General features: G+C 40.2%; 1 protein-coding gene across 6 annotated transcripts in view; it reads right to left on the minus strand.

The window, feature by feature from the left end:
- Positions 1 to 2581: 2581 nt before the first annotated feature.
- Positions 2582 to 15229, minus strand: part of ATG5 (autophagy related 5) — a 120514-nt gene continuing 107866 nt past the window's right edge. For 2 of the 6 annotated variants that reach the window (XM_014571188.4, XM_075923952.2), the window contains exon 8: positions 2582 to 4245. In XM_014571188.4, coding sequence (XP_014426674.1) covers positions 4109 to 4245 — 137 coding nt within the window. In that variant the 3' untranslated portion in view covers positions 2582 to 4108. Of the gene's footprint in view, positions 4249 to 15229 lie in introns of all 6 variants that reach the window. The other 4 variants (XM_025182321.3, XM_006118471.5, XM_075923950.2 and 1 more) reach the window with 3 other exon arrangements.

The following is a 15229-nucleotide window of genomic DNA, read 5'->3' on the forward strand; positions in this document are numbered from 1 at the left end:
TCTTGTGTAAGAAGCCTGCAGCGTAGATGTAGCCCAAGTGTTTACAGGATCAGGGCCTTAATTTGTACTCAGATAGGGAGAGGTAGGTAATACTGATATTTAAAAAAACCCTGAACCCAATATTCAAGTCTGCTGTCAAATGTCATCCTTTTTACTGTTAAATTTCAACCTTTTTACTGCTAATTCTGTATGAATTTCAATAGTAGTAATTGCATAATGTTCGACGTGCTTAAATAATTATTGCATGTTATTTTGAAAAGTATCTGTGATAATATTCACAATCATTTTTTTTAGTCTTTTTATTATCAGTCCTCAAATTCAGTTTGTATATTCATTGACACCCAGGTTGTTTTACACCAAATGCTATTTTTTGTGGGAAGAATTTGTTTTATGACTCAGGGTTCAATTTTTAGCGTTAGCAGGTGTCCATAAATGAGTGTCAAACAGATTTACACTTACAAAACTTGGTTTATTTTGCTAATTATGAAAATGACAGGCCTGCAGCATGAAAATTAGTTTCATGGCTGTCACACCAAAAGATGTGAACAGAAGAAAGTTAAGACTGTATCCATCATACAGTTTATAAAACACCACAGTGAGTTGTGATCAAGTGTATTTACTATTAAACTGTCAACTAAAGTGAAACACACTGTGTCTAGTACTTAGTGGATGGGCATCCATATTACAATTAGTACCCTGGTGGTGGTCACCACAGAAAAAGACAAATACAGCTCATGAATAAAGCAGTGTCCAGTACAATTTAACATGCTTTACCTGTGCTGCAGATACACTGCCGGCTAAATCGGCACCACTGCCATAGATGTAGCAGTGTTGATTTAGTGGGTCTTGTGAAGGCATGATAAGTTAATGGGAGGGCTCTCCTGTCCACATTTATACTCCATATCCAGTATTGTAACTGGACTAGCGTAACTATTTGTCTTAGATTAGTGTAAACCAGCCCTCAAGTTTCTAAGGGTACCTGTGGAAATGGCACTTTTCACAAGCCCTAAGAATTCATTTTGTGAATAGACTACATACATTATGGGAAGAATAGAAATACTACTTGTGATTTTAACTAGTTTAGAGTGAGTTTGTTTTCTGAAGAGTTATAAAAGCAACACTTAAATTAGACCTAGGGATGTTAAAATGTGTTTATTTTTGTAAACATATAATTGCTGAATTTTACAGCAGCTACATGTTTACACCCGGGGACCAGCCAGGAGGCAGTGTGGGGAGAGAAGCAGGTGGCTCTATGGGAACAGGCTTAAAAGCCAGCACTCCATATGCACCAGCTCCCACTTCCCTCCCTCCCTCCCTTCTGATACAGAGGCAGCTGGGGGCGGGGGGGAGGAAGGGGCATTGCATGTAACCATTAGGATTAATCGATGAGCCCAGGATCATTGGTTAATCATGTAAACAGGTACACGTTCATATCCCTAATTAGACTTCAATACATTTTTCTGTTCATATCAGATCTGACAATATTCAGATACAAATACAATGGACATAAAAATCTTTCAGAAACACTCCCGTATTTAGACGAAGATAAAATATCTCTTTCATTCTTGTGATGTAAATCTTTTGTTTCATATATGACTTCACCAGTACTATATGTAATAAGACAACTAAACCACATGTGCTACACTTGCAAATGTCTTTCCCCTTTTATCCTATAATCTCAAACCTTTTTAAATACAATTAACTTTACTGAAAAATAAAGAGACTCAAACTTTATTTTAATTTTTAATAAACTGTAAAGTTGAAATAGTTAAAATGAAAAGAAACAACATATCAAAGACAAACAAATTATTTTGTATTCCATAACAGCTTTTAGAGGCCTGACTTACTAGTGAATAAGAAGAGAGCGAGATATTTAAAATGTTGGTGTCATATAAACAAAACATGTGTAAACTAGGGATGTAAAAAAAAAACACTAAAATAGTTAAGAGGTTAAACAATGTTTAACTGGTTAACCACAGCATCACGGATGGGCAGATGCTCCAGCTTGGCTGGCTGTTACTGGAAGCCTGCTCTGGCTCACCTCCACTACAGGTGGGGGACTGCTGTGGCCCTGCCCATTGCGGACATGGGGTTGCTCCCGCCTTCTGGGGCCGTGGGTGGAGTCCAGATAGTCAGGCCTGCCACAGCTGTCGGGCTGCTTCCACCCAGCCTGCCATAGTTGTGGGCAGGGGCCTGCTCCAGCCAGGCCAGTTAACTGGTTACTGGGGAAACCAGGCAGATAAGCCTATTGCTTGCCAGGTAACCGGTTAACCTATTATATGCCTAGTATAACCATCGGTAGTGATTTAATACCATTTATTATTTTTATCCACCCATAAGTGAACTATATATTCATTCAGAATAAAACACAGGTCAACATATTTTTTCAGTATTTTAAATCCCTACAAATCCACAGATTAAGAATGTAGTTATTTCACTTTCCTTTCCCTCCTTGACTTTCCTTAATTATATTTCCTCATTTATATACAGAGTTATACAAACTCCTGTTTGCTTCTATTTTACTCTTGGTCATACTGACTATTCCTTTAGTGTTTTATAGTTTTTCTGTCCTCATCTTCACTTCAGGTCATTGTTGTTTCTCTTCTCTCTTTGTGTAGGAGTTTGGTTTATTCCCTCATATATAGGTAAATGCTCCCACAAAGGGAAGGAGGGAAAGGGTGAAGAGCAGTATGGACATTTGCAAGTCAAAATTTCAGTAATACCTTCAAATCTTCTCTCTCTTCTGAGAAAATAACTGTTTCTTTATGGGAAAAAAGTCTCAGATGGATAACCAGGTTAGTCTGTAATTTTAAAAACAACAAGTAGTCCTGTGGCATCTTAGAGACTAACAAAAATATATAGGATCATATGCTGTCATGGGTACTTGTATCTTTATGAAAATATTTATATAACAATATGCTTAGAACATACTGTCCTCTTGTCTGCAGCATTCAAGAATGGCAGACAGAGCCAGGTTCATCACACGTTGAATGCAACAGAAAATAAAATTGAAAAAAGGCAGGATTACAGTAGCAACTTCAATGATGAAATGCAATAAACATTTTAAAAAATTGGAGCATGAGTTCTAGTAGCCTATTTGGTAAATTAAGCAAAATCTATTGCAATAAAATAAAAAAAAATTGTATCTTATGTGCTGATTGCCCTCGGACCACATCAGGAAATTGAATTCACCATGAGAACTAGTTCAGAAAAAGTTGAATTTTCCAATATTCAAAATGTCTTTATAATATTATGATTTAAACAATTTAAAGCCTATGGGAATACAGAGAATGGTATGAGAATCTGCAACATTCTTAAACATTTTTAAATTATCAGAAGAATGCCACAACAGATCTGGGCAAATTATCCTACACCATTACTATTCTACTGAAGAGTAGTTTGAATGATAAACATACATACACCAGGGTATATTCAGGGACCAACTGCATATAAATCAAAAACACTTGTGACTAAGTTGTGAATGCTTTTAAATGGCAAAATATGCGCAGAGGTTTTATTTAAAAAATTCTCACTGCTTGTTATCAAAGTTAAAGACAGTTTTCATACCAATTAACATACTGTAAACATATGACATTCCTATTAAGATGGATTACTTTAATTTGATCTTTTACAAAAAGTTACTAGAAGTTATTAATATTATTTCTCCTGATGTCTAATTTTCTAAAAAAATTAAACCAATGTTTCCACTCTAACCAAAGCTGAAACATTGTCATGTTAGGAAAAACCCTTGTTTATTTGTTAATCAGAAATACAAATCAAGTGGCACATATTTCCATTTGCTCTTCAGGCTAATAGTTTCAGCTTCATTATATTTTACAAGAGAACAGCAGACTTTCAATGGTCCTGTAAAGTCTTTCATGTCACAACTGAGGTTTAATGACGGCAGTGGAGAAAAGCAGTGGTGATGCAAACTAAGACCAGCCCAATTGTCCTTATCTAGTGATGGGATCTTTTTTTCCTGTTTGGCTTGAAGCAGTGAGGTTTTTCTGGTCAGGTTGCCTCCACCACGCCTGACACAAGAAAAAGGTTGACATGCCCTGGTAAATCCAGTCTGAGGATAATCCTTATATCTGATACAGTTGATTCTTCAATCTGTAGGTTGAGGAATAATACTAATGTGAAGAAAATTATCAGGATAGCTCATATGTTCACTTAGCCACTGGACTGGTGTCTCAAGCAATGGCTCAATTCCATGAACCATCACTTGATTCTTCTTTTCTCCATCTACTGGAAAGAAAAAGACCACTAATCAATATTTCACAGTTCACAACAGCTTTAAATTTAATTTATGCTGAAGGTCACTGCAGCAATAAAGCAATTAATGCTACTACACATTAAACTGAATGAATAACAGGAAATACTGACATGGAGAAAGTTGAAACTGCAGTTTGCATTATATAAAACAGAAACTGAGTTAAAATAAATTCTGAGAACTTCTGTTACAGTGAAACAATGAAAGTGTCTATTACTTACAGCTCTCTCCTACAGTAATGATTTGTTCTTAATAAAATTATAAAAATACTTCCACTTTCCCAAGCTACAGATATCATACTTAAAAATATGCTCATATGACGTCTTGCTATAGTTAAGAAAAGTATAGCTATCAGAACCAAGTAACGTGAGCCCCCAAGTTTATAGTTAAACTAATTTTTTCATACTTTAATAGGGTTTCCTACTGAACCAGAAGTAACATACACAAGTCACTAAATACATTTCAAACAATTGGAACATTCCTGGAGTGCATTTATTTTTAATAAGAATTACTCAAAGACTATAGCAGTATTATTAAGAGTTACTTGGAACATTAACTTTTTTCTCACTTAGTTTTAGCTATTGGAATAACTATATTAGCAAGTGATTTCTAGTTCAAAAGGGATACAATCTAATAATATTTCCATTCTCTTTACTTATACAGGCAGTCCCCGGGTTACATGGATCCGACTTACATCAGATCCCTACTTACAAACGGGGTGAGGCAACCCCGCACTAGCTGCTTCCCCCCCAGCAGACCAGGGAGACGGAAAGCTAGTGCCCCCCCCCAGCAGACCAGGGAGACGCAGAGCGGCTTTTCTCAGCAGACACCTCAGCTTGAGAATAAAGGACCGAGGGAAATGAGGTGTGGGAGAATAAAACTGAGCTCTTGAGAAATGTTTGGCTAGAGTTTCCCCTACAATATGTACCAGTTCTGACTTACATACAAATTCAACTTAAGAACAAACCTACAGTCCCTATCTTGCACGTAACCCGGGGACTGCCTGTACTTGTCTTGAAGGATGAAAAAAGTCTGATCCTTTTAATAACAATGATCTGATGGCCACAGTAGTTTTTAAAAGTTTGACAGATTATTTGAGTCTTGAAAAGAAGTAATAAGATAATTTGAGATCTGCTTCAAAAGATGGTTAAAGAAAAGAAACCAGTGACCTTTTAATGTTTAGATGCCACATGATACATTCTTACAGGAATCTACCATAGAGAAATCTGCACTCATTGTAAATAAATGTCATCGCTTTCCCTATACCAAACCTCCTATTTCCCCCATAGAGTGGGCTACAGATTGTGCCACCACAAAATGTATCTACAATATCTGAATCTAAAAAATGAAGGCAAAATTGCTGGCTGTCACACTAAAGGCTGGTTACAACATTGTTCCTAAAACATAGCTTAGACAGGATCTTAAGTGCGTTCTGTAACCAGGATAAAGCCTTGACAACCCTGTCATGACATGTTCTGACAGTTAGTTTGCATAGGCATCTCTGGCCTCACTTTCAAATCATGTAAGCAACAGCTATGCCTGAACCTGGTTATTGCTATCATGAAATTAACATGGTTTCTTGAACTATTAGACAATGATTTTTGTCCAAAGTACCACATTTACCTACACGGTATTTTATATATATCCCATTTTGGGTAAAATAGTTCAGTGTTTACAAAAATAAAAGACTTGTCCACCTACAGAGAAACCATCCTATAAAAACCTTGATTATATACATTCCTTACTAGTTTGATTTTAACCTTAGGCCTTGATTCTATAAATGAACATGTCTGCAAGCAGTCCCACTGAATTCAATAGAGCTACTTATTTGCATAAATGTTTGCAGATTTGGGGCTTTATGTGGAAAGGCCATAAAATGGGAGTGTTACCATTTTAAAATAAGAAATTATCATTCAGATAAACAGACTTTTGATGTTTTTAAATATTTTTCAAGCTGTCATCAATCTACAGTAGTACAAAATATATTATACCTTGCACAAACCATATGTTTACAATAGGAAGGCGGGATGCTTTTAAAATGGTTAAAATAGATGTTTCTTAACAAATATTGGAGTATTTTTACAACTTTCAAAATACAGCTTCATTATAATAGCCTTTTGGCTAGCTACCTTCCCGAAGAAATTATTTTATAACAAAATAATTTTTATGAAAAAACTCCACCTTATTCTAAATTATGTGTTATTTACCCTGAGGTGTTTGGGATGTGTCTAGGACTTTGACACATTGGTACAACTTGAGCGATCCATGCTTGAGGAGCAAATGCATTTGGCTTGAGTGAAAAATTCATAATGGGAACATAAGACTTCATTCCACAAACCATAAACCTACATTGTTCCAAGATATTTGATCATGGTAACATTTCACAGTCATCAAAATAAATGATATAACTGAAATAGTGCAGGACTCACTGCTATGCGGTTATTATTACAAGAACGCTTAGCTGAATATTCAAAGGGGACCTTTTATACTAGCATTACTTTAAATATACTTTATACTTAAGGTCAATCACTGTTTATAAGATCAGGTTTTCCTTCTCTTTTTCCCCAAACAAACAGAAATAAGGGCTACCACTTCATATTTTCCTCTTAATCGAAGTATAACACAATTTGTTATGCTCAGATTTAAAGAGAAACATATTTTTGTTGAAGCATTAAGCAGCACAGGATAGCGAGGAAAATAGTTTTGACAGGTTTGCAATACCGGTTGGACTTCCCTGGTTTGTCACTGTCAGGACCTGACTAGTCCCAAATGGTAGAATTTGCAGGACCCAGAGAAGGTGTCCCTTGCTACCTGCCCCGAGCTGTGGCCTCCCACCTCTGGGCTGCCATGGGCAACCAGAATTCTCCAGCCCATGGCACTGGCCTCGTGCTGCTGCGGATGGACAGGTTTCCCCAGTTCCACACTGCCACAGGTGGCTGGGGTTCTCTAGACTCTGGCTCCACGCTGCTGCGGGTGGCTTGGCGTCTTTGCCATTGGCCCCCTCTGTGCGGGAGGCTAAGGTTCCCTGGCCCCACACTGCTAAATGCTGTTGGGCATCTTTGGCCCCCAACCCCATGCTACTGAAAGCAGCTGGGGTTCCCCGGCCCCACACTGCCACAGGATGCCAGACGGGGTTCTATGGCCCTGGTCCTAGCACTTCTATGGGGTTCCTCTGGTCCCACTGCTTCCAGCCCTAGCCGGGCTGCTGGACCTCTCGCCATTAGGCTCGTAGGCTCTCTGGTCCAGGAGCATCCGTGATCCTGCTGTACCAGAGAGTGCTAGATTTCAGAGGTGCAACCTGCAATAAAAAGTAAATGCCAGAAAATATCGGCAAAATAACCTGATTTTTTCATATAAATTCTCTATGATACAATACAAATATCTTCAAGTATTTAACTATAACGTCTATTTACATAGCTGTCAGTCTTATTATCTTTGTGTGTATGATTCTAGTGATGATGAAATTATAGATTATCTGACTTGATTGAACCAAGAAAAATTAGGGCAGGTAAAACACACAGTTCTCCCTCTTGACACACATCTATTAAAACTAATTCATAATACAGTAACTCCACTCTTAATGCTATAGTTGCGTTCCTAAAAAAAGTGACTGAGTGAAATTATGTTAAACAAATCTAATTTTTCCACAGGACTTTATGTAAATGGAGGAGAGGTTAGGTTCCAACAAAAATTTTTGTTACCAGACAAAAGCCATTATATCATAAATAATATAAGTTGTAATTGACTTTAAACAAGCATTTTAATAGAGATATAAGTTTTAAACAGTTTTAACAAGCATTGTAATACTATACTCTCCAATGATGATTGTGAAACTCGGTTGAGGTGGTAGAGTCAGAGGGTAGAAGACACTGGGTCTCCTGGCTGCTCCTCTTGAAATTGTTTTGCTTTCCTTAGTAAATTTCTTTATAGCAAGTCATTAGATGACCAACTCCCCTAATCACTTTGGAGTTGTGTTCCCTGTTAGGATCGTCATCGCTAAGAATTTGCAAGATGGTGTCAATCATTTGGAAAGCCTCAGAAAAACACTGGCAGTCAAATTTCAATGGTTAGGTGGTTCTTTTACTTTTTGGTTTTCTTCCATTGCTCTCATTACCTCTAGTTGTCTCAGATACTCATTGGTTAGCTCTTCTCCGTGTGACTCCAGAAGTTATGCAACATCTGTTTCTTCCACCTCATCAAAACCCACTTTCTTGGCCAAGCCAAATATATCTTCATAGCAGGAACAGTATCTTTTAATCCTAATATAAATCATTGACACATCCAGGCCACAACTTCCCCCTGACACCACCTCACCCCATTCATACATGCCTGTGTAACTTCAGTACAAGGCTCATCAATGTTATTGATGAACTTCAGGATATCATCACACCACCAAAATTGCTTATTTGTGGGTATGCCTTCACCATTGGTGCCTTTGATGAGCTGGTCAAAAGTACAGCATAAATAAGACACCTTAAATACAGTAATGGCTCCTTGGCTCATGGATTGGATGAGTGATTTGGTGTGAGGTGGGAGAAAGACAACTTTGACATTTTCACACAGGTTGTCCAGGTTGACTGGATGAGCCAGTGCATTACCAATAAGCAGTAACATCTTGAAATCAAGATTTTCCTAGGCACAGTATTCGTTCCATGTAGGGATGGCACAGAATCAACCATTCTGAAAAAGAAGCTCCATGTATCCAGGCCTTCTTATTGGATCTCCAAATGACTGGAAGATGTTCCTTTGAAAATCCCTTGAGAGCGTTTGGTGTTCTACATTGGTACACTGCCAGTAGTTTCATCTTCATGTCTCCAGACGCATTACCATCCAGAGGAAAGGTTAGGTGGTCTTTAGCGGCTTTAAATCCAGGTGCTGTCTTCTCCTCTCAGGAAATGTAAGTCTGCTCAGGCATCCTCTTTCAATCAAGACCCATTTCATCAATACTGAAGACTGATTAAGGAGAATAGCCACCTTCCTCAATTATTTTCTTGAGAGGGGGGTTTTTTTTAGCTGCTGTAGTATGAGCACTAGCCACCTCACCAGACATCTTGATGTTATATAGGTGGAAGCACCTCTTGAACTGATCAAACCATTTCTGACTTTTTGTGAAAGTCCCTGTCTGATCTTTCACTTTGGTCTCTCTTCAGATTATCATACAAACTTTTTGCCTTAGCTTGTATCAATAGCAAGCTTACAAGTATGTTACGCTGGTTTTAATCTTCTCTCCACACTGAAAAAGATGCTCTATGTTTTTCAGCAAAACTGCTTCTTGATTGACTTACTGTAGAAGCACTAAGTGGTGTTACACACGGAGCACTAGCCCTCATCTTATTGGCATTATTCTGACTTGTTCTGATCGTGGTCGAAGTAACACCTAGAACCAATGTCTACCACATACTTGCCTGCATCAAAATGGTTTTCTTACTGCTAGTGGTACTGCTAGGCACTCCATTACCACTTGCTAGACATTTTAGACTCAGAGTGTTAGGAGATGCTCCTTCAGATGGTGCATGCAATTTCTACTCTTCACTCCTTTTAGCCTGGAGTGGTCGGGGTCATGCAGCATCAGTCGACTATTGCAAAGGAAAGAATTTGGAAAATCCATGTCACTCTCCATGGTAAACTACTCTGCTACTGGAGGCCCTATCGGTTTAGACTAGGACTAGTTATGGAGATTCTTACTTTCACAGAAGCAAAGGCCTATTTTGCAGGGTACCCTGGAAAAGCTGACCCTGCTGCATTTCCCCTAGTAATCATGTACTCAGCACAGGGGCAACATTGCTGTCAATGTACTAAGAGAACAAAAATAATGTTTGCTGCAGGGCTGTACATCTCCCTCCCCTATGCATGCAGAGCAGAGAGATACAGATTGTTAGTGGGTGGACTGTGGTGATCCAGCTGAGGGAGCTGTTGCAGAAAGGAACTCAGCCCATGACAGCCTTATTGCACATGAACAACCACACACTTGCTGCTAGACATGTAGCCTTGTAATTTTGTAGGTAATAAGTTAGTTAGTTAAAATGAATGTGTTATATAGCATAAGGTTTGGATTAAACTTAAACACAAGATGTAGGCCTCAGACAGACCAAGCAGCTTTGTTAAGTTAGCTCCAGCTCTGTTTGATGTTAGCATGTTCTGATGTTAAAGCGAAGGGATGGAATATTGTAATGCATAGTGTTGTTAAGCCTTGTAATAGATAGAAAGAAGTTTAATGTTGAAAGACTGTAATTTTGTTAAAGTGACTAGAAGTACCCTTTGCTCTGTGCTACAATGTATAAATACAGGCAGTCCCCGGGTTACGTACAAGATAGGGACTGTAGGTTTGTTCTTAAGTTGAATTTGTATGTAAGTCAGAACTGGTACATATTGTAGGGGAAACTCTAGCCAAACATTTCTCCAGAGCTCAGTTTTATTCTCCCACACCTCACTTCCCTCAAGTCCTTTATTCTCAAGCTGAGGTGTCTGCTGAGAAAAGCCGCTCCGCGTCTCCCTGGTCTGCTGGGGGGAAGCAGCTAGTGTGGGGTTGCCTCACCCCGTTTGTAAGTAGGGATCTGATGTAAGTCGGATCCATGTAACCCGGGGACTGCCTGTATATTGTTCGCATGAGAGAGAGAGAGAATGTTTTAGGAGAGATAACTGTAAAGGCCACTGCATGCCCAAATGGTCAGAGGAAGGGCCTGAGACTCAGAAGCACCAAATAATTATCAACTAAGCTAAAGCATACTAAAGACGCAGATTGGACCGGGGCAGATTGATGAACCTTGAAGTTAGTGGCAAGCACCCCTTGATAAGGAACCAATAACAAGCTTTGTCAGAAGACAACACCCTGGAGGGGTCATCAGCATACTGATATCAGATGACTGTGAGAACAACCTCAGGATAAACATATGTCACAGAAAGACTGATTGTGATGCTGAATGACTAAGGCTTGACAAGGCAGAATGCACAGACTTGCATGGAAAGAAAATCCTATAAAGGATGGGATGTTTTGTATGGTTCTTCAGGTTCTGTCCTGCTACAACTATGGAGCATCAGTCCGGACCTGGCTTCTCCCTCGTACTCAAATTATCTGGCCGATAAATTGGGTCGAGCAACAGACTGGTAACTATTCCATTAGCAGAACGTGTGCACGCTATTTTGTTATATTATCAATAAATATGGCATGTTGCCTTATCCGCCTGAAAAAGATCCCGTGTGCTTCTTTTAAGCATAACAGACACCACAGAGAGTAGGGACCATGGAGGAAGTTGAAAGAGGCCAAGAAGCCCCACTCTTGATGTAGTCTTGGGGCAGGATACACCCAGTTGAGGATTAAAATTAGAAGAGACCTCAGGAGGTCATCTAGTCCAGCACTCAGCCCAAAGCAGTCATAACCCAAAATAAATCAATCATTCTAGCCAGGGTTTTGTCAAGCCTGACCTTAAAAACCCATAGCATAGCCCATAGCAGTACCACTGACTTGAAGATATAAATTGTCCCCAAATTGGAAATAGTTGTGGGTAATCCTCAATGATGCCACGGGACACCTAGGCTATGTCTAGACTACGGGGTTTTTGCCGGATACCAGAGGTATCCCACAAAAACTTTATCATGTCCAAGGAACATGTTTGCTTTTCCACTTTTTTTCATGGAAGATCCAACACCCTCTTTTGGGGAGCCCTGTATACCTCGTTTCATGAGGCATAAGGGCTCTGCCAAAAGAGGAGGCTTTTCCGCTATTTGGCCCCATCTAGACGGGGCCAAATGGCGGAAAAGCCTCTTCTGAACCCACCCACCCCGGGAAAAGCTATGCAAAATGCAGAGCGCATTTTGCATAGCTTTTTTCAGAAAAATGCCATAGTCTAGCCCTAGCGGCTCAGCTATGTGACCTATCCTGGAAAACAATCTCTCACACTCTTTCAGGCCTTGGGAGAACTTACCTACAGACAATCACCTAACCTGAAGCAAATTCACACATCACATCTTAGACCCACACACTCAGGAACCTACCCCTGCAATAAACCCCGTTGCCAACTTTGTCTACACATCTATTCTGGTGACACTATCACAGGACCTAACCACATAGGCCACAACATCAGAGGCTCATACAATTGCACATCCTCTAATGTGATATATGCCATCAAGTGCCAGCAATGGCCCTCTGCTGTGTATATTGGCCAAAATGGACAGTCTCTACGAAAAAGGATTAATGGACACAAAACAGATATTAGAATTGGAAACACACAGAAACCTGTAGAACATTTCAACTTGCCTAGGCACTCATAAATGGATTTAAAAGTAGTAATTTTTCTACAAAGGAATTTCACAAGCCAACTACAGAGAGAGAATGTGCAGAATTGACCTTCAAATGCAAATTTGACACTGTCTCCCTTGAACAAAGACTTGAACTAGTTAATTTAATTATATAAAGGAGAATGTTTGTAAGTTTGTACGCTAATAACTTGGACACTATAAGAGCTACTGCAACCAAACTTTTCATGGGATAACCTTTCATCCAGGAGAAGGTTTTGAGGTACTTTTGGACCCGATCAGGCTCAAGCTCAAGCAGTACAAATAAAAAAGTATCCCACCATGCTGCGCTGCAGGGCCTTCCCGCCCACTCTAGGTCCCAGGCCTGCCACTTGCGGCCCCCAGCACCTACCGGAACTCACCCACTCCTGCCCACGAGGTTACATAAGCAATCCTCCTCCCCTCCCGCCCCTCAGCACACAGTGCCCCGACCCCCAGGCACAGAATGGCTTGGGCACCCACCCTGCCTTCCATGGCACCTGCAGTTCTGGGCACAAGGTGGGGCGCCCCTCCCGAGTGTAACCTCCCCTCCACCCGGGGTGGCACCCCCCCCTCCCTGGGGATAACGCGGACCTATATTTAAGCCCTATAGAAATCAGTGCAACTTTTCTACCATTCTAAAAAAAGATAATGGACTACTGTTTTTCTACATTTTGTTCCTCCGGTTTCCCGAGCAACTCTGGATAACTCCAGCTAGTATATTATAAAACCAACTTTCCTTATATTCAACACCCTATTTACATCAAAAGCTAAGTATGGGATACTTCTAACCCACTCAATTAGCCTCATTAGCACCGGGACTACAAATGATAGGCACTTTTTTTTGTTTGGTCCCTCTCCCTTCACATTCAGAGGGTCCCCCTTTTTTTCCTGCACTCAAGATCATCTGACCATTTGAAGAAGTAAGTTTTGCTCATGAAAACTCATGATACATATGCCCACGAAAGTTCATGATCTATATCTATATCTATAGTCTCTAAGGTGCCACAGGACTGTTCGTACTGAAATAATTAGAATTTTTAAAATAAATTTTAATGCAAGAATATGAACTATGGAGGAAAATGGAAAGTATATTACAAAATAAGTATTAGAAAGTAATAAATGTTTCATGAAAAATGATTCAGTGTGATTTTACACAGAAAATATTGTGCATGAGATCATAACATTTTACAATGTTAGTGAGACAGCAGGCAGAGACTTGTTTCAGACAGTATTTGGAGGTAATAACTGTCAACCCTATTCCATCTCCTTTCCTCCCTCAAAACATCAACACTGAAGTAATAGGCATTAATCGAATACACAAGCCAATCAATACTTACTTCAGACATCTACATATCCAATCAGATGGGTAAATAAGGACTGAGCATGGCTTATCTGAATCCACCTATTATAAACTGCCATTGGCTAACAACGCTACAATTGCAATTTTGTAAGCTAGATCACCATTAACAAATGAACTATTTTCAATCTCTTATTGTAAGACATCACAGTCCTGAAAACCATTCTCTTTATTCATCTCTGGTTAAGTGGATCTTAACTATAGCACTTTACATGATAAACCTCTATTTTCAGTGGCTTATAACTTTAACAAATGCTAATCATTCAAGTAGAAATTTTCCATTCTAGGTCTGCCTCAGGCTGACATTTTTTCAACCCTTTTTAAGACTGTGGTTAAGGAAAAATATGTAGTTTTGTCAGCAGGCCAACTGTGGCAGGCTTTGGGGCGAGAGGTGTGTGGGGAGGGGCAGAAGGCAGCTCCTGTTCTGAAAGGGGTGGGGTCAAGGACAGAAGGGGTGGAGCAGAGGACACCCAGCCCTCTGCACCGCCTGGACCACAGTGCACTCCTTCCCTGCCCCCCATAGAGTGACGCTGCAGCAGCAATTCAAAGGGTCCCAGGGCTTCAGCCACAGATTCTACAGCAGCAGTGGCAGCCAGAGCCTTGGGTTTCTTTGAATCACCAGTCCTCGGACAACTACCCCTTTTGCCCCTCTCCCTCCCTCCCCCTATTAGCAGGCATGAAGTTTGTAAATGTTACAACATTTTTTCTTACCATTTCTAAGTGGGACCTCCAGACCCAGTGTGGATGTGTCTGTTACTAGGACCATGGCAGGTTGAAGGGAACTGAAATGGGACACTTATGGACTGTGCGAGAGTCTAACCATCAGCAAAGGGATCTTAGGACTGATACTGGCACTACCATGTCCAATCTGTCTCGACTCGGATGACAGGTTGAGGCAAACCATGTTTGGAGAGGTCTTAGCCTCAGCCTCGTATGCCTGACTACATATGTGCTGGCTGCCATGTGGTCCCGGAGACTCAGACCACCCTTTGCCATAGTGGTCAGGTAACTCATGAGAGACTGTCATAATGATGTCTGTCATTGCTTGGCATCTGGACTCCAAGAGTATTACTTGTCTGTACTGAGTTGAGCACTGACCCAATGATTTCTATTCTTTGGGTTGGCGACAACTTCAATTCGTCCATGTTGAGGATGACCCCCAGTTTCTGGAAGATGACTCTGACCAACAGGACTTGGCGCTCCACCTCCTCCCTGGAGTGCCCCCACAGCAGCCAGTCATAGAGGTGAAGATACACCTGTACCTGCCTCTTGTCAAGAAAGGCTACTGCTATCAACATGCACTTGGTAAATATGAAGGGGGCAAT

The sequence above is a fragment of the Pelodiscus sinensis genome, chromosome 3 (genome assembly GCF_052426305.1).
Source record: "Pelodiscus sinensis isolate ZL-2025 chromosome 3, ASM5242630v1, whole genome shotgun sequence".
NCBI classification, from domain to species: Eukaryota; Metazoa; Chordata; order Testudines; family Trionychidae; genus Pelodiscus; species Pelodiscus sinensis.